The following is a 25438-nucleotide window of genomic DNA, read 5'->3' as shown; positions in this document are numbered from 1 at the left end:
AAAAGATGAATTGGGATTTAGGAAGAAGAACAGAAAGTGCCAAGGAAAATGCAAGGGAAAAAAACAAGAGAAATGAGAGTCAATTGTTATGGTCTTGGTGCCACTTTCATGGTGGGTGCCAGTGGAAAAAGCATCTTCATGCAGCTATTTTGTGCAAGTGGAGGCCAATTCGTGAGATTCTGTAGACTTAAAGTACAAAAATCTTTATAGGACATAAACTGAGGGTCAATCAATCAATTTTTTTCATTGTGATTGCTGATCCAACCCATATTGATGCATTCCAATAGAACTCGTTTCCCAGCTTCTTCTTGTAATAATGTTGTACCTACCCCTCTCAATCCCCAAATACCATCATCCATCAAATATACGCAAATTTCTTTCATAAGGTTCTTTCCAACTACAGCAATTAATTTTGAAATGAAATATCTATACTGCAAAGGAAACATAACCAACAGCTTTGCAGCAGAATTAAGGGTAACAGAATCTGGCCAACAATCAAATCCAGAGCATTTAGTTTTCGATGATTAATACAGAGAGAAAGTCATGATATGTTTTTGTAACAGACATGAAACAAAGTACATAGCCAAAGATATTACACTAGAAAGCAGAGGTAATTCTGAAGTTGAAGATGATCTAAGCGAATTGAGAGAAACTCTGGTGTTTCAGCAGAGGAGTGAAATTTACTATTCTACTTCAATCTTAGAGTGAGCAATTGCCATTTCTAATCCTCGAGTAGGTAATGAATCTAGGAAAAGATAAGAACAAAAAAAAAACATGAATTAGAATTATATATAATAACAATATAAAGCAAAAAAGAAAACATTAATCCTCAAGTTTGTTTTTGAAGAAATTATTTCTAGCTTAACGCATAATTCTTCAAAATCATGGTGAAAATCAAGATAACCTTTCATCTTTTTTTCAAAATGTGCTTTACTTGTTTATATGAATTTCAACAAAGAATTATCTGTAAAGATTTTGAATTTCAACAAAGCATTTTAAGGAATTACCGTAAAGAACTTGAATAAAACTTTTTGTGAAAAAAGAATTAGTCTTTTCAAGATGATTCAGAACAGAATTCAATCCAAATATGAGCAATTGAAGAATTTGACCAAAATTCCCACAAACCTTGTAAACATCAATGAGAAGGCAGAAACATATCAGACTTGAAAAGAACATGCATCAAGAGAGTTCCAAACATCAAAATGTGTGAGCTGTTGCTGTTGCTACTGCTGCGAGATAATCATTACAAATAATCCTCGGTGTGCTAGAATGGCCTCCAAGAAAACTGGAAAGGTCAAGCATGAGATTAACATATAAGAGAGTGAAAGTAGAAAGAAAGAAAGAAAGTGTCAGAAATAAACTACCGCTATGATCAGGCATTTGATCAAAGAAACATTGACTGCTACAGTTGTCAGGCATTTCTACGAACAGGCAACCACCAGTCGCTCTTGTTAAAGTAGGGCTCCAACAGAGACTTGGCATGTGGATGGTCCCACTCCACCGATTCCCACCACTCTGGATTTGCTTGAATTCTTGTAAGAGAGGAAGGAGGAGATGGTTGGCAATCATCTTGCAAGGGAAGATTCAGAGGTATCCTCTTTAATTTTGGACAATCACGTATAAAAATCTCCACAATAGAATCACAAACCACTACTCCATTTGCACCACAAATGCTCTTCAATTTTGGTAGATCCCACAATTCCAATTTCTTTAATCTTGGAAGTGTAAGTTTGATGGCAACTCCATTTCCTGATCCCTCCACTTCTGATTCTGATGCTATTATTTCTTCCATATCCCAACATTCACCAGCCCGTAAAGTATTCAAATTTTGGAGGTTGTGCAGCACCCAATTGGACGAGAACAACTTCTTTATATTTCCACAACCACGTATATCAATCCAAGAAAGAGAGGAAAATTTGTTATGTGGCACTGGGATAAACCATGAGAATAATGACTCTTCTTCACACAAATCCACAGAGTATTCCCTAATATTCAAAACCTCAACATCAGATAGGATCTTAATACCAATTGTACAGATCATGTCACAACCACGTAATCCGATGGCTTTTTTCGAGTCCCCGTGAAAGTCATCCCATTCATATTGATGACCCACATAAATGATGTATTGACGAGGCCATCTTTCTCGAGCATGCAAACCTTGGGCACAACTGTTCCATTCATTCAAGTCTGAAAAACACCCTTCAAAAAATTCCAACTCCCTCAATCCACCTATTTCCTCCCCTCTCACGAATAATTTATGACGATAATAAGCTCCAAGTGCCGCTAAGTGCTGAAGGGATGTCAATTTTACCAATATTCCATCGGCCATCTCTGTTATTTGCGTGTAATTCAAATCAAGATATTTGAGATTTACCAACCTTTCCATCCCATGAGGTATATCCTTGATATTTGTGCTGCTAAGGTCTAACTTTTTTAAAGCTTGAAGTTTTGAAAAAGATGGCACCTTCCCTAATTGTTCACACCAACGAAGCAATAATGTAGTGAGTGTTTCCAAATTAGAGATGGAATTTGGTAAACTCTTAATAGGATTACAAGAAAGATCAAGAATCTTGAGTCCATGCATTTGCTCAAAGAAACACTCTGGAATACTCTCTATATGGCATCTGGACAACAATAATGTTGTGAGCTTTTGGCATTTTGGGGGTGGCATTTGGGATGGAATTTGTAATTGCCAATTCATCATAAATGAAGCCTTCTCCAAATCTTCATTCCAATCTCGCACATCAGCTATCCTTTTCAGTTGCATGCCAGCTCTCACCAAGAATCGTGGTCTTACACTTGTGATGCGTAATGCCATGTCCCTTAAAACGTCATGCAGCCTCACTCGACCTTCACCTGTATAACCATTTTCTATCAAACAACTGCTTTTGAGTTCATCCAGTATGGTACGCCCCTTGTCAATCTCTTGTTGCATGCTATCCATTTCTTTTACATGCCCTTCCGCAATCCAAAGATGGATAAGCTCATCTGTCTCTATTTCCCAATCTTCAGGAAATAAGGCACAGCAGAGGAAGCAATTTTTCTGCTCTTCATCCCGTAAACGATCATAGCTGAACTGAAGTTGTTGAAATACCTTCTCTTCCATCTTTTTCACAGTTTCTCCATTTCTTTTTAATTCATGGAGTGCATCCCTCCACGCATGAACAGCACGTACACCCCTCATACTGCTCGCTATTGTAACAATAGCCAAGGGCAAACCATCACATTCTTTAGCAACTAATTCCATAATGGGTAATAGAATTGGATAATTCGAAACATCTTCACCTACTTTTTTCAAGAACAAGCTCCATGCATCTGGATTTGAAAGAGTAGGCACTCTAACTTCTCGACAATGCAAATAGTGGCACACATCTAATAACCGAGTTGTTACCAATAATTTACTCCCATTAGAAGGCTCAGGGATGCCTACTTCTTCAAGAGAAAGTTTCTCCCACAAATCATCTAGGATTAACACATACTTGCCTTTACAAGCCAACATTTCATATATCATCCCTGCTCTTATTGTTTCATCTTCATCTTCATCAAGGGATGCTTTCATTGCTCGTGCAATCCTATTTTGCAGTTTAATGATGTTCATCTCCTTTGATACAGTGATCCATATCACAATGTCAAACCTTTCAGTCTCTTTCAGTAGCTGGTTGTGTACAAGCTTCACGATGGTTGTTTTCCCTATTCCTCCCATTCCCCAAACTCCAATCTTTTGAATGTCATCATCCAGCAAGTGGGCCCAAATTTCTTCCATACAAGTCTTTGCGGCACCGCCGAATAAAGTTGTGGTTGATAGAGCTTGTCCAATCCACCCAGGGTTGTCAACTACCAAACTGTTGTGAAACTTACCCCGTTGATAAAGTTCATCAACTTCTTGTATCTTCTTCAAAACATTTGCTTTGAGGAATCCACGTAAGGTAAAACTATTTTCTCCAATTTTTTGTTCAAGGTCTTGGATTTCGCCATTTATTCTTTCAACGTTTTCGAGCCATAACTCAACTTCTTTCTTTAGTTTCTTTCTCGGATGCAGCTCTGCCGTCGTTGACTTCGTGTCTCCTTTTAGAGCATTTAGTTCCGCCTGTTTTCTCTTTAGGTCTTTCATTTTCTCATGAAGGTTTGTTGGAGTGTCCCACGATTTATCAAATTTAGTAAGGAGAAAATCCATGGCTGTAAAGTCCCTACATACATAAAAACAAATATGTATATCGTAAACCATTTTGATGGACTTTATAACAATAACCATGTAAATATATAGATGCAGTAAATTTCTAAGGAGCATATTTTAATTACATTCTGGTCTTGCCTATTTCTTCTTCCTTTCAAAGGTAATAACGATTTCTTTAACTTATATCACTAAAACACAGTTCTCAAGAATTAAAAAGTTAGAACCTTGGCCTTGAAATTCAGCAAGCTCTTAATTACTGTTATCAATTGTCAAGGCTTTTACTATCACCATTACCAAAACCTAAAGCCGAAGTGATTAATTTCAACACATTTTCTAAGATTTTTTTTTAATCTGATTGCATGATCATAACACTCATGTTTCTAACGAATCACAAAATTAACGAAGTTAAAATGAAAATCATCAAACAAAGAATTGTAAAAAGCCAATAATAGTAGTGAAAGAGGAAAAGGAATAACATTATGAAACAGGAAAAGGGAAAACAAAGTCATGACAAGCATGAAAAGAAACAGAATACTGAAATTAAATTTCCTACCTTGAGCAACTAGACCGCGTGATGCTTCTGCAAGACCTTGAATTAAAAAGAACAAAAGCAAGCAGTGAGGAAAAGAGTAGAACCCCGGTAGAAGAAGTATATTGAGAAAAGAAACAGTGAATCAACTCCTGGAAGAAGGCTATGTAAATCTGTGTTAGCAACTTGATTGATATTCACCGAAGGAAAGAAATTAATGTGGGATTTAAGAAGAAAAAGCAAAATGCTAGCAAACAACCGGGGAAATGAACCATAATTATGAGTTAATTATTATAGTCTTGGCTTTGGAGCTACTTGGGTGGTACGTGGCACAAGGGATGATTAAAGCAAATTATGAGTCAATTGTAATACTTAAAAAACATTAAAACTTTTTATTTTTTAATTCAAAAATAAATAAGATATTTCTAATTAAAACAATAATTGAAATTTAATAATTTTAAAAGTATCTATAAAAACAAATAACTAAGGCATTGCTTGAAGCATCGTCGTTCAACGCTTGAGGTCATAAAGAGCCATGTGACCTTACTTTCACATAAGGCAATAACATATGGCTCATAGAGAAAAGGTAGTGAAGCTATTCCTCACTTGATAAAATGAGAAACCTACTTTTTTAATGAAAAATATGGATATACAATCATGAAAACACATGCATGAACCATTATAAAAAAGATACTTGAAAAATTCATGAGTCCTTAAGTCATTTTCAACTTATTATATGTAAATATATAGCAAATGTCCCTTACCCTTATCTCTTGTTTTTGTCACTGTATATGCATGTGAACATGCTAAACTCATCCTAAATATGAAGAAAATAATGAAATATGATGAAATATCCTACATCAAGTAAACATAGTCATACAAAATCAAAATAATTTAAGAACTAAATAATTAAATTGTAAATTCTATATATTAAGTCAAATAAAATAATTTAAAGTTTTACATATGTAAACTTATTGATTTCGATTTAAAAGATTTGAATTCAAATTAATTTTAAATTAAATTGATTCGATTCAAAATTATTTAATTTTAAAATAATTATGATTTTTCTTCGACTCGAATTCAAAATAATTTGATTTTTTCTTGATAAAAATGATTTAACTTGAAAATGAATTAATTTAAATTTAATCTGATTTGTTAATTTGATGCATCTAGTTACACCATCTTAATTATCAATTACTATAATTTATTTTTTTAAAATTTACTATTCCCTCTATCTTATTTGGTTTGTCCACCTTTATTTTTTAGGATATCCTGTTCAATTGCATGCCAGCTCTCACCAAGAATCGTGGTCTTACACTTGTGATGCGTAATGCCATGTCCCTTAAAACATCATGCAGCTCCACTCGACCTCCACCTTTATAACTATTTTCTATCAAACAACTGCTTTTGAGTTCATCCAGTATGGTACGCCCCTTGTCAATCTCTTGTTGCATGCTATCCATTTCTTTTATATGCCCTTCCGCAATACAAAGATGGATAAGCTCATCTGTCTCTATTTCCCAATCTTCAGGAAGTAAGGCACAGCAGAGGAAGCAATTTTTCAGCTCTTCATCCCGTAAACGATCATAGCTGAACTGAAGTTGTTGGAATACCTTCTCTTCCATCTTTTTCACAGTTTCTCCATTTCTTTTTAATTCATGAAGTGCATCCCTCCACGCATGAACATTACGTACACCACTCATACTGCTTGCTATTGTAACAATAGCCAAGGGCAAACCATCACATTCTTTAGCAAATGATTCCATAATGGGTAATAGATTTGGATGATTCGAAACATCTTCACCTACTTTTTTCAAGAACAAGCTCCATGCATCTGGATTTGAAAGAGTAGGCACTCTAACTTCTCGACAATCCAAATACTGGCACACATCTAATAACCGAGTTGTTACCAATAATTTACTCCCATTAGAAGGCTCAGGGATGCCTACTTCTTCAAGAGAATTTTGTCCCACAAATCATCTAGGATTAACACATACTTGCCTTTACGAACGAACATTTCGTATATCATCCCTGCTCGTATTGTTTCATCTTCATCTTCATCAAGGGATACTTTCATTGCTCGTGCAATCCTATTTTGCAGTTTAATGATGTTCATCTCCTTTGATACAGTGATCCATATCACAATGTCAAACCTTTCAGTCTCTTTCAGTAGCTGGTTGTGTACGCGCTTCACGATGGTTGTTTTCCCTATTCCTCCCGTCCCCCAAACTCCAATCTTTTGAATGTCATCATCCATCAAGTAGGCCCAAATTTTTTCCATACAAGTCTTTGCAGCATCACCGAATAAAGTTGTGGTTGATAGAGCTTGTCCAATCCACCCAGGGTTGTCAACTACCAAACTGTTGTGAAACTTACCCCGTTGATAAAGTTCATCAACTTCTTGTATCTTCTTCAAAACATTTCCTTTGAGGAATCCACGTGAGGCAAAACTATTTTCTCCAATTTTTTGTTCAAGGTCTTGGATTTCGCCATTTATTCTTTCGACGTTCTCGAGCCATAACTCTAACTTCTTTCTTTAGTTTCTTCCTCGGATGCAGCTCTGCGGTCGTTCTTGACTTCGTGTCTCCTTTTAGAGCATTTAGTTCCGCCTGTTTTCTCTTTAGGTCTTTCATTTTCTCATCAAGGTTTGTTGAAGTGTCCCACGATTCATCAAATTTAGTAAGGAAAAAATCCACGGCTGTAAAGTCCATATAAAAACAAATATGTATATCATAAACCATTTTGATGGACTTTATAACCATAACCATGTAAATATATAGATGCAGTAAATTTCTGAGGAGCATATTTTAATTACATTCTGGTCCTGATCTTCCTTTCAAGGGCAATAATGATTTCTTTAACTTATATCACCAAAGCACAGTTCTCAAGAATTAAAAAGTTAGAACCTTGGTCTTGAAATTCAGTAAGCTGTTCATTACTGTTTTCAATTTCAAGGCTTTTAATATTACCGTTACCAAAACCTAAAGCCAAAGTTATTAATTTCAACACATTTTCTAAGATATTTTTTTAATCTGATTGCATGATCATAACACTCATGTTTGTAACGAATCACAAAATTAACAAAGTTAAAATGAAAATCATTACATAAAGAATTGTAAAAAGCCAATTTTAGCAGTGAAAGAGGAAAAGGAATAACATTATGAAACAGAAAAAGAGAAAACAAAGTCATGACAAGCATGAAAAGAAACAGAATACCGAAATTAAATTTCCTACCTTGAGCAACTAGACTGCCTGATGCTTCTGCAAGACCTTGAATTGAAAAGAACAAAAGCAAGCAGTGAGGAAAAGAGAAGAACCCCGGTAGAAGAAGTGTATTGAGCAAAGAAACAGCGAATCAATTCCTGGTAGAAGGCTGTGTAAATCTGTGTTAGCAACTTGATTGATATTCATTCAAGGAAACAAGATGAGGGTGGGATTTCGGAAGAAGAAAAGAAAGTGCCTAGGAAAGTGCAATGAGAAAACAAGAGTACAAATGAACCAAAATTATGAGTAAATTCTTATGGTCTTGGTGCCACTTTCACGTGGGTGCCATGGGGAATGACTAAAGCAAATTATGAGTCACTTGTCATGATCATGGTGCCACTTTCATGGTGGGTGCCATAGTGCATGATTAAAGCAAAATTATCCTTCGTTTATATTTATGGCGTGGCATTTTGTTTTCACACGACAGATCATCCACGACCAATGATAAAACAGAACAACTATTAATAGGTTTTCTGCTGTAAAAGTGCAATACTTCGGCCTAAATGATAGTTGGATTAGATTATTATTAAATTTTATTAATTTATTAAAAAATTAATTACTAAAAAAAGTAATTTATGCATTTTAAGAAAAAATTTTAATTATCGTAAAATAAAAAAGAAAAAAAAATTCTTCTTTTTTATTTTATTTAACGTTGTAGGCACCCATTTTGGTCCGGATTCAATTGAGTCTATTTTGGTTTAGGCTCGATTGGATCCATTTTAATCTAAACCCATTGGATCCATTCTAGCCCATGCTTAACTAGATCCATCTTGGTTTAGGCTCAACTAAATCTATTTTCAAAGTTGAGCCCGACCAGGCCCATTTTTGGTAAGCTTGTGTGGGTTGGGCCCATCAAGACCCATGTTGGTCCAAAAGGATGTGTTTTATTATTATTATTATTACTATTATTATTATCATTATTATTATTACTATTATTATTATCATTATTATTATTATTATTATTAGTTTCTTTTTTCTTTCTTTTTTTCTTTGTTTTCTTCATCAATTTCCATTTACGATTGGTCCACATGTGAATTAGAATCACAAAATTCTTGGAAGTCAACACAAAATCAAATTGGACTATTGAAATCTTAGAATTAAATCTCAGACAGAATGCAATCCCAAGAATCAAGCCTGGGATTGATTCTGCCAATTTCTTGAAATTGACCCTAAGAACACCTATAAATTAGACTAATTTTTTACACAAAAGACACATGAAAAGGGAGGAAAAAGAGAAAGGAAAAAAAAAACTTCAGGGAAATTTTGGAGAATTTTGGCAAAGAAAGGGTCATGGGATTCGAGAATTGGGATAGGGGTTGATTTAGAGTTCTGGAGTGATTTTAGGATTTTGGAAATAATTTTAGGGTAATCGAGGGTTCTAGAAAGGTTTAGGACGATCTATGAATATTTTAGGAATTTTTTAGAATTTTTTTAAATTTTTCTAGGATTTTCTAGGTTTTTGAAAAACATTTGAATTTTTCGACGAAAGTTGAAGTTTCTGACCAGATTCCGACGAAATTTTTAGGATCTGACTGGTTTTCTAAAAACCGATAGGTTTTTCAATTTTCGGTTGAATTTTTTGACAACTTTTCTAGAAATCGATGAGTTTTTTGGCTTCGTTTGAAGTTTTTGGTGGGAGATCCTAGAGAGAAGGCAGAGCTTCTCAGACTAGAGAGAGAAAGAACAGAGGGGCTTCTAAGAAAAACGCTAAAAAAGATTTTTTATACGGTTCCAAAATGACGTTGTTTTGCTTTGCCAGGATTCGCACATCGACTCAAGGATCCGCGCGCAGACCCGTGTTCCGACCCGACCCTACCTTATCGCAAGTTTTTCTTTTTCTATTTTCTTTTTATTTTTTTATTTTCATTTTATTTTATATATTTTACCTATATTTTATATTCTAATTTTCTTTTCTTTTTTTTTCTCTTTTCTGTTTTTATTTATTTTTTAAAAGGAAAAAATAGATATGCATGAGAAAAAGGCATAAAATATAAAAAACAAAAAACAAAAAAAAAAAAAAGGAAAAAAGAGAAGTATAAAATTTTGGCAAACAATAATAATTCAAGGCTTGGATAATTCGAAATCAAAACTGGTGCCATCCTTGGATGAGCGCTATGGGGGTACTACAACATTCTCTAAGCGTAATCGACTTCTGAATCTAACCTCTGTTTTGCAAGCTAGTTTTAATCAGGTGAACAATCACACCTAACAAAAAAGGTTGGTGGCGACTCCCTTTCATTCCAAGTCTAACGGTGGGTCCGAAATCTACTAGTTATGACAGTTTGGTGACTTCGCTAGGGACTATTGAGAGCTAAGCTGATAAAATATTTCTTATTGTCCAAGCCTTGTCTAATAATTCGAAATTGCCTTTTGTCATTACTTATATTTGTCTACCCTATTCTTCCATACATATATTTTACCTAAATATATGTTCTTATATTTGTCATTCACTTGCATATGCACAACATAAGCCCTCTACCAGGGCCCAACCTTTAGGAGGGAGTGAAATACCTATGCCCTCATGAGATTTCATGTCTCCGTATGGGATTGCGAAATACTCTCACTCAAATTGAATCATTTTCGCTTGAAGCCTGTGATGGTTTAAGATTAGGATACCTTAGTAGTCTATAATGGACCATGATATAGGGAACAATTTGGGGACCTTCTTAGAAATGGCCTAAATCACATGTAGTCGACTTTAGAAGCCCAACTATAGATAAAGCCTTATTTTCCCCTCCCTCTATAGATGATCCAAATTTTAGATCATGTTGTCTTCTTAACTATTATGTTTTTCTTGTGTTTCTTTATAACTAACCCCTTTTGTCTTCTCTTGTTTCATTTTGCATCAATTTATAAACATGTTCACAGATTGCATAGTATTCTTGTCCTAAAATTATTTCAACAAAAGTTTTCTTGGATTCCACAAAACATCAGGTTTGTGCCTCATCTATGCTGTTCAAATGTGATTCTCCCCTAGAGGTGAAGATCGAATCAAAAAGAGAAAATTAGAAGAAGGGAATTGTTTGCCACTTAACCATGTTTCCACGCTATCAGAAGAAGTCCATTTGCTCCTCAAGCACAATAGTTTGAAAGACTTATCAGACATATGGAGTAGAATGACCCTTTTGAGGTAAGAGATATTTCATGGAAAGTTTGGACATATAGCTTAACTCTTGTCAGTAGAGGTTGACTATTCGCTAATCAGGGCAATGATACAATTTTGGGACCCCTTCTACTGGTGCTTTATCTTAAATGAGATTGATTTAGTGCCAACCATTGAGGAATATTCAACTTTGATAAGTGTGCATCTATTGCATCCAGATAAAATATATATGAAAAAGTACAAATTAGGGAGCCACAGGAAGTTGAGTAAGATGTTAGGGGTAGGAAATGAGACTATAGATTCCTACATTCAAGAGAAAGGCAATCATAAAAGTATTTCATGAGAGATACTTAGAGACTTCATTGTCAAGCATCCGGATGATTATAAGGGGATGAATGCATTTACTTTGGCCATATATGGATTAGTCATCTTTCCCAAGGTCTTAGGGCACATTGAAATAGAAGTGGTGGACTTATTTGAGCAGATTGAAGGAGGTTGTAACCCTTCACCAATTATCTTAGCAGAAACTATCAGATCTTTGAGTTTTTGTAGGCAGATGGATAAAGCACGCTAATGGGTTGCATACCTTTATTGTATGTATGGATAAAAAGCCATTTTGAATGTAAGAAAAGTGGCTTCACCAAACTTTATCTCTACATTTGAAATCCGATTAGAGAATTCTGCCAAAGCACTTGGTCGAATGTAAAAACTTAAAAGGAATGGGAATGTCCACTACAGAGACTCACGGCTAGTCAGATAAAATGGTTGGCTCCATGGATGGATAAAGAACCCATGTTACACCAATGTGAAGATGAGATAAGGGTCTCGCTTTTAGGTTTATGGGGGTTAACAAGTTATACTCTCTTAATGGTAAGGAGGTAGCACGGGGCTGAACAATTTATTCTTACGACCCTCAAGCTTGGCCAGTTCGATTGCTCATATAGGGATCCTGGAACCTTCCAAAAGATCGATAGCATGGTTAAGGCTTAGAAAAAGCCCAAGAGGTTAAGCTTAGGGCCATTCACTAATCGAGTAACTCAGGGGTATCTGGTTTGGAAGAGCAACAGAAGTCAAGAGGTTGTATTTAGGCCTCAAGATCATACCTTACCAGTGGATCAAGAGTCTGATAAAAAGCTCTTAGAGCTAGAACATGAGATAGAGAAAGAGAAACTAAGATAAGAGGTCTCGAAGTTGTAAGAAGAAAAGGATCAATGGCAAAACAAAGTAGACCATGAATTAAAAGAAGAATTACTTATGGAAGGCAATAATAATATATTGCAAAGAATAATCTCATCACATGATTTATTTTGACATAAAATCAAGTATGATTGTAGACAGTGTAAATTTATATTAAAGCCTTTTGACAATTATAAAATGAAAATATTATTATTTAATATAATTTAAGTTAAATTCTGAATCATAAAAGACTATAAAATATCATATAAATGTAAAAAGGTAAACGATTAAATTGAAAATTTAAAAGAAAAGAAATATAATTAATTATTTGAATTTTTTATTTTAAATCAAATTAAATAAAAATTAAATACATGACACATGGCTATTTTATAAGATCATCTATATGTCAATCATATAAACTATCCACATTGAACAATTTCTTTTATTGCCAAAGGCTTTTGATTTTATATATTTATATAAACTATGTAGTTTAAACCAATATCCTCTTAAATTTAAACAAATAAAGTTTGTCATCGCGTTATTGTGGTTTACTAACTTTTTTTGCCATTTAAAAAAAAAAAGATATTTTATCTCAATTTAAAATAAATAGGTCATTATCCTTAAATAAATAAAATCTATGAGATAAATAAAGAAATTATGCAAAAATAGATTCAAATGAATTCATAATTTTAGTTTTACAAGGCAATCATTGTTGTATAGGGCTGTCTTAGTATGTGATTAACCTCACTTGAATATACAAGTTTAACATTATATATGAATTCGATTTTCGAATAATCACACAACACGCACATGATTTTTATTTTATTTTTTCTTTTTAGCACACACTTTTTAATAATTTTCCATTTTTCAATGTTTTATCAAGATTGTAGTTAAGTTAAGGTATGTCAATAATTTTTTATGATTTAATTTAGTCTTCATTATTATTGTTTATTTAATTTTTTTTCTTGTCTCACATTTATAAAACATGGTCATCAAGATTACAACTTAGTAAGGGCATGTTAATAACTTTAATGATTTAATTTCATATTATTTTATTTTTAATTAAATTTCTTTTGACACATATTAATCATTTTTATTTTTTAGAATTTTAATCAAGATCGCAAATTATTAAAAGTAAGTCAATACATTTTTATGATTTAATTTCATAAACTAGTCTTAGCCATTGAATTTTACTGCCACCATATGTTAATAATGTATATTGGTATAACACGGGGCAAAATCTAATTAATTAATTAATTAATTTGCATGTCTTACTACTTTCAAGATTTTCAAGGCCTGTTGAAGATTATTTTCATGAATGCATGAATATTTCATTTATTTTTTGAGGGTTTTGATGTTTTGTTGTTATTTGTGTTTTTTATTTTATTATTTATTTTTAGTTATTTCGTATGTTTTTTTCTCAATTTTTTATTTTTATTTATATTAAATAAATATATAAAAGTCAAAATCTTTGACAAAAAAAAAATGTAGTAGTCATTATATCGAGATTTCGTTCTTTTTTATTAATTTCATCTCTTTTTGGCTCGATAACATTGTTTATCATATATTTTGAAATTTGTCAGGTTTTTAAAAGCTTTAATTTCTTTATCACTTGATATCTTTAATATATATATATATATATATATATTACATATACACTGATAATAATAGTAATTTATTAATATTAATTTATGTATCTACATGCATACTTAAATAGATAAATCTAGTCCATATAAATAATATCAAATTTATAAAATATAATTGATCTTAATTATTTTTTGTATGAGACTCAAATTAAAGTCAGGAGTTAAAGTTTGTAAACACAGAAAATATCTAATTATTTTAAGATATTTAACACTTTTTTTAAGTAAAAGTTAAATTGATTTTTAAACTTGAATTATCAAATATATTGGAAAACTTTAGTCATTGAAAATTAAATTAAAGACACCCTAAGTGAAAGATGAAAAAGAATAGCATATATCAAACAAAGAAGAGAAAACAAATCATAATAAGAATGAAATAAAAGAAAACAATTTCTCCCAATTTATGAGCATAAAAAGAAACAGAGTACCAGAAATAAAAAAGCCAATATCAGCAGTGAAAGAAGTAAAGGTATAGCGTTAATGAAACAGAAAAGAAAAACTGAAATCATGAAAAGCATGAAAAAGAAATAGAGTACCGTAATTAAATTACCTTATAACCATCTTTAGTTGAGCTCCTAGATAGGCTGTTGCTTCTGCAAGAGAAGTAAACCACATTTATGAGTCTCGTTGTGGTGTCACTTTCATGATGGGTTCCACAGGTTTGATTACAAATAGCCGTCAACGTTGATTTTTTTGGCTTAATAGTTTGTTTCACACGGCAAGAGGTAGAATTCACTACCAATGACAAAATAGAACAGCAAACTTTCATAGACTTCTAGCTGTAAACAACAAAATACTAATCCGTCATTTGCTGTCAGTTAACCAATCATCAATTGCCTCGTCATTTGAAACAAATTTCTTCGTACGTGTTGAAAATATTGTCACAGATCTTTTTCTTTATTCCTTTTCCCATTTTTTTAATATAATTAATTTTACAAAATATCAAACTTTTGAGCTCAATTTTCCACTTCTAGTCTTTTAGTGGAAAAAAACAAATAGAAAACAAAAAATAATTTCCAAACCATCCCTTTTGAAGATTAGTTCACATCGATTGATAGTCGCTTATATTTATAAAAATTTATATTTAATTTAAAATTATTATTTATTTTAATTTAAAAATTTTATAATTTTATCTCACAAAATTATTTTATAAATTTAAATTTAAATTTTTACATATATATTATATTATATTCATATATTTTTTCAATATAAAATTTAAGGCGTTACAAATTCATCATAAACACTAGTACTATTTCCAACTTCAAAAACTGAGCCTACTTGTTCAGTTAAGTCCCTGCATAAAAGATGGTATTGCTCGGATTAAACATGATTTCTAATTCTAAGCTCCATGTTGTTGACGCTTTTGGAACACATACTTCATTTTCTTATTACTACTTGTCAAAAATATATTTTCATCGTGTAATAGTCAACATTCGTAAGAGAGATTTCCACATTCGTGATATATTTTTAAGGTTGCATCATTTTAACACAATGAAGAATCTGAGTTTGGATAGTGATATAGAGGTATGCCTAGTTTCTTGATAAAAAATATAGACTCCTGGAAAAAAAAAAGTTTTGAAATTTACATATAAATTTTCAGCTATAACTGATTGTAACAACAATTTTAAAAGTAGAAATAGACTTTAAATTAAGAACCCCTTTTAATAAATTTCCAGCAATTTCAGTTCAAATCGCATAATACATTGGTTTTTCAGTTCGTAATCCTGCCTCATGGCAATTGCAGGATCAAAATATTCATGCATTTTGAGCTTTAAGATACTAAAAAACTAAAGCATCTAAATAATAAGTTTGCTGATCCAGATTAATGCATTTCAATGGAACTCTTTTTCCCAACTTGTCCTTTAACTAATGTTACACTTACTGCTAGAAACCTTCTCTTGATTTTTTTTTTTTTTTTGCTGCTCGTAACTCTTTCAACTCCATAACCATCGTTTTACTCATTCCTCCCCTAACTCCAATCCTCCAAGTATGCCCAAATTTTGTTCACAATGTTCTTTGCAACTTCACCAAATATTTTTGAAATTAAGCATCTTTACTTCAAAAAAATATGTTTGAGCAAAGGAAATAAAATCAACAACTTTGCAGCAGAACTAAGGGTAAAAAGAATCTGGCTGACAATCAAATAGAGAGCATTTAGTTTTCGAAGATTAATACCGAGAAATTCTTGATATGTTTTTGTAACAGACATCAAACAAAGTACACAGCCAATAAATATTACACTAGAAAACAGAAGTAATTCTAAAGTTGGTGAAGATGATTTGAGCGAATTGAGAGGAACACTGGTGTTCACCAGAGGAGTGAAATTTACTGTTCTACTTTACTTCATTCCAGAGTGAGCATTTGCCATTTCTAATCCTGGAGCAGGTTATGTACCTAAGAAAAGATAATAACACAAAAAACATTAATTAGAATTATATATAATGACAGTATAAAGCAAGAAAAAGAAAACATTAACCCTCGAGTTTGTTTTTGAAGAAATTATACCAAGCTTAATGCATAGTTCTTCAAAATCACGATGAAAATCAAGACAACCTTTCATCTTTATTTGCAGAGTGTGCTTTACTTGTTTATATGAATTTCAATAAAGCATTATATATCTGTAAAGATTTTGAATTTGAACAAAGCATTTTAAGGAATTGCCATAAATAACTTGATGAAAACTTTTGTGAAAAAAGAATTAGCTTTATCAAGATGATTCAGAAAAGAATCAATCCAAATATGAGCAATTGAAGAATTTGACCTAAATTTATTCATCCTTACCTAAATTCTCACGAATCTTATAAACATCAACAAGAAGGGCAGAAACATATTAGACTTGAAAAGAACATGCATCAAGGGAGTTATAAACATCAGAGTGTGTGAGCTGTTGCTATTGCTGCTGCTGCCATATAATAAAAAAAAATAATCCTTGGTGTGCTGAAAGATCTCAAAGAAAACTGGAAAGGTCAAGCATGAGATTAACATATAAGAAAGTGAAAATAGAAAAGGATAAAGAAAAAAGAAAGAATGAAAAGGATATGTTCGAAATAAGCTACCATTGTGGTCGGGCATTTGATCAAAGAAAAAAGTGACCACTGTAGTGGTCAAGCATTTCAACGAACATGCAACTACATGTCAAATGTAGGGATCCAACAAAGACTCGGCATTTGGATGGTTCCACTCCACCGATTCCCACCACTCCTTTGGGTATGCTTCAATAATTGTAAGGGAAGGAGAAAGAGATGGTTGGCCATCATCTTGCAACGGAAGATTCAGAGGTATCCTCTTTAATTTTGGACAATCACGTATAACAATCTCCTCAATAGAATCACAAACCACTACTCCATTTGCACCACAAATGCTCTTCAATTTTGGTAGATCCCACAATTCCAATTTCTTTAATCTTGGAAGAGTAAGGTTGATAGCAACTCCATTTCCTACTCCCTCCAACTCTGACTCTGATGCTATTATTTCTTCCATATCGCAGCAATCCTCAACACGTAAAGAATTCAAATTTTGGAGGTTGTGCAGCACCCAATTGGACGAGAACAACTTCTTTATTTTTTTACAGGTAATTATCACAATCCGAGAAAGAAATGAAAAATTATTATGTGGCACTGGGATAAACCACGAGAAAAATGACTCTTCTTCACACAAATCCACGGTGCATTCCACAATAGTCAAAACCTCAACATCAGATAGGATCTTAATACCATTTGTACGGATCATGTCACAACCTTTTAATTCAATGTATTTTTTCGAATTATTGTCTAAATCATCCCACATTAATCGATCACCCACTAAAATGAAGTATTGACGAGGCCATCTTTCTCGAGCATGCAAAGCTTGGGCATAACTGTTCCACTCATTCCAGTCAAACAAACACCCTTCAAAGATTTCCAACTTCCTCATTAATCCACTTATTTCCTCTTCGCTCACGAGTAATTTATATTCAAATCCAAGTATTGATAAGTGCTGAAGGGATGTGAAGTTTGCCAACATTCCATCGGCCATCTCTGTTATTTTCGTGTAACTCAAATCAAGATATTTGAGATTTAACAACCTTTCCATCTCATGAGGTATATCCTTGATTTTTGTTCCTCTAAGGTCTAACTTCCTTAAAGCTTGAAGTTTTGAAAAAGATGGCACCTTCTCTAATTGTTCACACCAACCAAGCAATAATGTAGTGAGAGTTTCCAAATTAGAGATGGAATTTGGTAAACTCTTAATAAGATTTTCAGAAAGATCAAGAACCTTAAGTCCATGCATTTGCTCAAAGAAACACTCCGGAATGCTCTCTATCTTGCATCGGCACATCAATAATGTTGTGAGCTTTTGGCATTTTGGGGAAGGCATTTGGGATGGAATTTGTAATTCCAAATTACACATCAATGAAACTTTCTCCAAATCTTCGTTCCAATCTTGCACATCAGGTATCCTTTTCAATAGCATGCCAGCTCTCACCAAGAATCGTGGTCTTACACTTGTGATGCGTAATGCCATGTCCCGTACAACATCATGCAGCTTCACTTGACCTTTATCTATATTACTGTTTTCTATCATACAACTTTCTATCAAACAACTGTTTTTTAGTTTATTCAGTATGGTATGCCCCTTGTCAATCTCCGTTTGTATGCTATCCATTTCTTCCACAAGCCCTTCAGCAATCCACAGATTTATAAGCTTATCTGTATTTATTTCCCAATCTTCAGGATATAATGCACAGCAGAGGAAGCAGTGCTTCACTTTTTCATCTTGTAAACGATCATAGCTGAACTGAAGTTGTTGAAATACCTTCTCTTCCATCCCATTCACGCTTTTCACTTGTCTGTTTAATTCAAAGAGTGCATTCCTCCACTCATGAATGTCACGTACACCCTTCATACTGCTTGCTATTGTAACAATAGCCAAAGGTAAACCGGCACATTCTTCAGCAACAGATTTCACAAGGGGTAATAGATCTTGATGATTCAAAACATCTCGACCTACTTTTTCCGTGAACAACCTCCATGCATCTGGTTTTGAAAGAGTCGGCACTTTAACTTCTCGACAATCCAAATAGTGACACACATCTAACAAGCGAGTTGTTACCAATAATTTGCTCCCATTAGAAGGCTCGGGGATGCCTACTTCTTCAAGAGAAAGTTTGTCCCACAGATCATCAAGGATTAACACATACTTGCCTTTACGAGCCAACATTTCGTATATCATCCCTGCTCTTATTGTTTCATCTTCATCTTCGTGAAGGGTTACATTCATTGCACGTGCAATCCTATTTTGTAGTTTAATGATGTTCATCTCCTTTGATACAGTGATCCAGATCACAATGTCAAAATTTTCTGTCTCTTTCAATAGCTGGTTGTGTACGAGCTTCATGATGGTTGTTTTCCCTATTTCTCCCATCCCCCAAACTCCAATCTTTTGAATGTCATCATTCATCAAGTAGGCCCAAATTTCTTCCATACAAGTTTTTGCAGCTCCACCGAATAAAGTTGTGGTTGATAGAGCTTGTCCAATCCACCCAGGGTTGTTAACTACCAAACCGTCGCGAAACCTACCCCGCTGAAAAAGTTCATCAACTTCTTGTATCTTCTTCAAAACATCTCCTTTGAGGAATCCACGTGAGACAAAACTACTTTCTCCAATTTTTTGTTCAAGGTCTTGGATTTTGCTGTTTACTGTTTCAACATTCCCGAGCCACAACTCAACTTCTTTCTTTAGTTTTTTTCTCGGATGCAGCTCTGTGCTTGTTCTTAACTCTGTGTCTCCTTTTAGAGCATTTAGTTCCACCTGTTTTCTCTTTAGGTCTTTCACTTTCTCATCGAGCTTTGTTGGAGTGTCCCACGATTCATCAAATTTAGCAAGGAGAAAATCCGTGGCTGTAAAGTCCCTACATAAATAAGAACAAATATGTATATCATAAACTGTGTTGATGGACTTTATAAGCATAACCGTGTAAATATATAGATGCAGTAAATTTCTAAGAAGAGTTACTTTATTAGAAAATTTTGGTTATTAAGGATGTAAACCAATATTATATATTGCTTTAACCCCTCTGGAGATGGTGTCTTTCAAAAGCTTTGCAGCCTCTACATTTTTGTGGATGAATGCTAATATCCCAAATTATAACAATTAAAACACAGCTCTCAAGAGCAAAGGTTAGTTACTTGTAAGGCTTTGGATTGTCAAATGTTATGTAATTTGCTTTATTCTTTGCCTTATTCACTTAATGAAGGAAATTGATGAGATCAATCAAACTATGAAGAATTACTAATATAAGAATTACCAAACGATAGTTAGGAAGGACCCGAATATATATAAAAAAAACCCAATTGGAGTGAGGTCAAACCCAAGCTTATTAGGTTTTATACATTTTCAATGCAATAATCACAAACTTTTATATATACATACTTTTATTAAACTAAACTTTCCTTGAGTTAGAAATTTTTTTATTAAATTAAATATTGAACGATTGAAATTTGTTGAAAAAAATGACAGAGATGATACTTAATAGGATAAAAGAGTGAAATAATTTGTTGGTTGGTTGCTTCCAACTTTCCATCTTTTGGGTGTATGTCAAATGTTTTTTTGTTGCTTGTTGACGATCCAATATCATAACATGGTGGAAAAAGAATATTTTCTTTTGGGATGAGAGGGAGAGTATATAATTAAAGTGAATATGGTAGAAATTTTTAAATTTTTTATTTAATTTGCTTCTAAAAATTAAAAAATGATGTGGCAAAACCTTAAATATTAGTAAAAATAATAGAGATATCCACTATTTTCTAAATAGTGAAAAAATCCCCTCTTTTTCATGTTTATTTCAAATAAAAATATCAATTTTTTATTATTTTCTTATTAATCATATTGAAGTGTTATTAAAGTAAGTCCTTAATTAATTAATTTTTTATTAAATTAAACATTAACTACTTTTTATTTTTTGAAATATATAAAAAAATCACTGAATAATAAAAAATAAATTAAAACATAAAGATGTATCAAACCCACATATAATGAAGCTTAAACCTATAACTTGAAGGTTCTAAGATCTTTCTTTGCCACTAAGTCAAGTTCTCATTAGCAAACATTAGTTACTTTTAATCAGTATTTTTTGTTAACATTGAAATTAATATGAACTGAGAAAAGATAATATACTAAAATCTTAACCATCGATGCTCTCCCTTTTTCATGTTTATTATTTTAGATTAAAATATTGAGTCATTTTTATTTGTTTTCTTATTAAAAATATTAAAGTAGACTTTCCCTAGTTAATAAATTTTTATTAGATCAAACATTGACTAATTTTAGTCTATATTCTTTTTATAATATTGAAATTAATATGTTATAACTTGTAAGCTTACTTATTGTGATAACTAATCTATTAATTTTGAGAGTTGAGACCCTAATATGTACCCTTAATCATAATTTTTATTAAAACTAAAAATGAAAAATTGATAAATCATATATATAAATAAACCTAGTATTAACTAAAATGAAAAGAAATTTTATATGAAATTTAATAAACAACTATAATAGCACAAAAAATCAATTAATTATTTATCCAAGTTATTAGTACCAAACATGCTAAATCAAAAAATAATGTTGCAAATCAATTGGAGCTCACAAAAAAAAAGAAAAAAAAAGAAAACTACAATCAAATTAAAAATAAAATATAACATCTCATTTGTAACACAAAGACTATTAAAGAAACAATCAATCAAATATTTTTTGAATGATGCCGTAAGTTTGAAAAAAATGTCAAACTGACAGCATCTTTAGTAATTCTTTTGTAATTGTTGAATCTTCTTTTAATATCCTCCTTAATCCATTTCAAAATCTTATGAGTAAAGTGATTTTTATATGAAGCATATAAAGAATCAAATCTAACTATCAAGAATTATTGTACTCTTAATCAAGACAAATAATTACTCCTTTAGACTTTTATAATAGTCTATAATTTCTTAACATCAACTCTCTATATACTTGGACTAAGACCACTTGTATACAAAATCAAATTGCTATAAATTTTTATATGAAGCACATATTGTATTTCATAATCTTATCACATGACTTATTCTGACATAAAATCAAGCATGATTGTGGATAGTTTAAATTTATATTAAAGCCTTTTGACAAATATGCAAAGAAAATATTATTATTTAATATAATTTAAGTTAAATTCTTAATCACAGAAGACTATAAAATAGCATATAAATGTAAAAAAGGTAAGTGATTAAATTGAAATTTTAAAAGAAAAGAAATATAATTAATTATTTGAATTTTTTTATTTTAAATCAAATTAAATAAAAAATTAAATGCATGATACATGGCTATTTTTTAAGATCATCTATATATCAATTATATAAACTATCCACATTGAACAATTTCGTTTTTTGCCAAAGGCTTTGGATTTTACATATTTATATAAGATATGTAGATTAAATCAATATCCTCTTAAAGTTAAACAAATAAAGTTTGTCATCGAGTGATTGTGGTCTACTAACTTTTTTGCTTTTTTAAAATAAAAGAAAAAGATATTTTATCTAAATTTAAAATAAATAGGTCATTATCCTTAAATGAATAAAAATTATGAGATACATAAAGAAATTATGCAAAAATAGATTCAAATGAATTCATAATTTAAGTTTTACAAGGCAATCATTGTTGTCTAGGGCTTTCTTAGTATGTGATTAACCTCACTTGAATATACAAGTTAAATATTATATATGAATTCGGTTTTCGAATAATCACTCAACATGCACGTGATTTTTATCAAATCTTTCTTTTTAGCACACATATCTTAATAATTTTTCATTTTTCAATGTTTTATCAAGATTGTAGTTAAGGTATGTCAATAAATTTTTATGATTTAATTTAGTTTTCATTATTATTGTTCATTTAATTCTTTTTTTTCTTGTCCCACATTTATAGAACATGGTCATCAAGATTACAACTTAGTCAGGGCATGTTAATAACTTTAATGATTTAATTTCATATTCTTTTATTTTTAATTAATTTTCTTTTGACACATTAATTATTCTCATTTTTTAGAGTTTTAATCAAGATTGCAGATAATTAAAAGTATGTCAATACATTTTTTATGATTTAATTTCATAAACTAGTCTTAGCCATTGAATTTTACTGCCACCAAATGTTAATAATGTATACTGGCATAACATGGGACAAAATCTAATTAATTAATTAATTAATTAACTTGCATCTCTTACTCTTTTCAAGATTTTCAAGCCTGTTGAATATTATATTCATGAATGCATGAATATTGCATTCATTTTTTTTTTTTTGAGGTTTTGATGTTTTGTTGTGATTTGTGTTTTTTATTTTATTATTTATTTTTATTTATTTTGATTGATATGTATTTTTTTTCTTAATTTTTTATTTTTATTTATTTTATATAAATATATAAAAGTCAAAACTTTTGACAAAAAAAAATCTGATAGTCATTATATCAAGATTTTGTTCTTTTTGGTTAATTTCATCTTTTTTAGCTCAATAACATTGTTTATCATATATTTTGAATTTTGTCAAGTTTTTAAAAGCTTTAATTTATTTATGACTTGATATCTTTAATATATATATTATATACATTGATAATAATAGTAATTTATTAATATTAATTTATGTATCTACATGCATATTTAAATAGATAAATCTAGTCCATATAAATTAATATCAAATTTGTAAAATATAATTGATTTTATTCTTTGTATGAGACCCAAATTAAAGCAGGAGGTAAAGTTTGCAAACACAAATAATATCTAATTATTTTAAGATATTTAACACTTTAAAAAAAAGTTAAAAGTTAAATTGCTTTTGAAAATTGAATTATCAAATATATTGGAAAACTTTAATCATTGAAAATTAAATTAAAGACACCCTAGGTGCTCATCTTGCTAGTATAATAAGGAACTAAAAAAAAATAAATTTTGTTTAATTATTGTAATAATTATTTACACAATATGCTTTTGCATGTTAAATCATCTATGTGCAATATTACAATACATGCCTAGAAAAATTTCACAAACCGGCATATTCTTCAGCAACAGATTTCACAAAGGGTAATAGATCTAGACGATTAAAAACATCTTGACCTATTTTTTCCAAGAACAACCTCCATGCATCTGGTTTTGAAAGAGTCGGCACTCTAACTTCTCGACAATCCAAATAGTGACACACATCTAACAACCGAGTTGTTACAAATAATTTGCTCCCATTAGAAGGCTCGGGGATGCCTACTTCTTCAGGAGAAAGTTTATCCTACAAATCATCTAAGATTAACACATACTTGCCTTTACAAGCCAATATTTCGTATATCATCCCTGCTCTTATTGTTTCATCTTCATCTTCATCAAGGGTTACTTTCATTGCACGTGCAATCTTGTTTTGCAGTTTAATGATGTTCATCTCCTTTGATACAGTGATCCATATCACAATGTCAAACTTTTCAGTCTCTTTCAATAGCTGGTTGTGTACGAGCTTCTTGATGGTTGTTTTCCCTATTCCTCCCATCCCCCAAACTCCAATCTTTTGAATGTCATCATCCATCAAGTAGGCCCAAATTTCTTCAATACAAGTCTTGGCAGCTACACCAAATAAAGTTGTGGTTGATAGAGCTTATCCAATCCACGCAGAGTTGTCAACTACCAAACCATCGTGAAACTGACCCCGTTGAAAAAGTTCATCAACTTCTCGTATCTTCTTCAGACATTCTCCTTTGAGGAATCCACGTGAGGCAAAGCTACTTTCTCCAATTTTTTTTTCAAGGTCTTGGATTTCATTGTTTATTCTTTCCACATTCCCGAGCCATAACTCAACTTCTTTCTTTAGTTTCTTTCTCGGATGCAGCTCTGCAGTGGTTCTTAACTCCGTCTCTCCTTTTAGAGCATTTAGTTCCGCCTGTTTTCTCTTTAGGTCTTTCATTTTCAAGGTTTGTTGGAGTGTCCCACGATTCATCAAATTTAGTAAGGAAAAAATCCATGGCTGTAAGTCACACAAGAACAAATATTTATATCATAACCATTATGATCAACTCTATGGCCATAACCATGCAAATATATGGATGCAGGAAATTTTTAAGGAGCATTTTTTTATTAGAAATTTTGGTTATTAATGATATGAATCAAATATTCTATATTGCTTTAACACTCAGGATATGGTATCTTTCAAAAGTTTTGCAGCCTCTACATTGTTGTGGATAAATGCTACTATCCTAAATTATAACAATTAAAACACAGCTCTCAAGAACTAAAGGTTAGTTACTTGTAAGGCTTGGGATTGTCAAATGTTGTATAATTTGCTTTATTCTTTGCCTTACTCACAGAATCAGTTACTCAAACTTTTTTCATTAAAATTGGCGATGTGGCATTTTGATTTTTTTAACGTGACATTTTTACTTACAAGAATGCTAACTTGCTGATGTGTAAAGTCCACATAGTCAAAAATGATGATAAGGCAAAATTTTTTGATACATCATCATTTTTCCAAGCGAACTTTTCTAAAATTGTATGACTTGTCCCTATACTTTCATTAAA

The 25438-nt window shown here is 31.7% G+C and overlaps 2 protein-coding genes across 2 annotated transcripts; both read right to left on the bottom strand.

Moving 5' to 3' along the window:
- Positions 1-58: 58 nt before the first annotated feature.
- LOC111288097 (putative disease resistance protein At4g27220) lies at positions 59-14504 on the bottom strand. Its single transcript, XM_089760232.1, is given in 7 exon segments — positions 59-745; positions 1126-1285; positions 1365-4187; positions 4728-4855; positions 6020-6663; positions 6666-7237; positions 14440-14504. Coding segments are annotated over 5 exon segments (4185 nt in total). The 3' UTR covers positions 59-745; positions 1126-1285; positions 1365-1411.
- Positions 14505-17024: 2520 nt separating this feature from the next.
- Positions 17025-24827, bottom strand: LOC149519213 (putative disease resistance protein At1g61300). The gene is made up of 3 exons (XM_089760231.1): positions 24572-24827; positions 24193-24490; positions 17025-19779 (listed from the first exon to the last, which is right to left on the bottom strand). Exons 1-3 carry the CDS (start codon positions 24825-24827, stop codon positions 17025-17027), a joined length of 3309 nt encoding a protein of 1102 aa, XP_089616357.1.
- Positions 24828-25438: the final 611 nt, after the last annotated feature.

Source organism: Durio zibethinus, chromosome 4 (genome assembly GCF_047325235.1).
Source record: "Durio zibethinus cultivar Kanyao isolate XHJ-2024 chromosome 4, ASM4732523v1, whole genome shotgun sequence".
Taxonomy (NCBI): Eukaryota; Viridiplantae; Streptophyta; class Magnoliopsida; order Malvales; family Malvaceae; genus Durio; species Durio zibethinus.
This window is presented reverse-complemented; position numbering and strand designations above follow the sequence as displayed.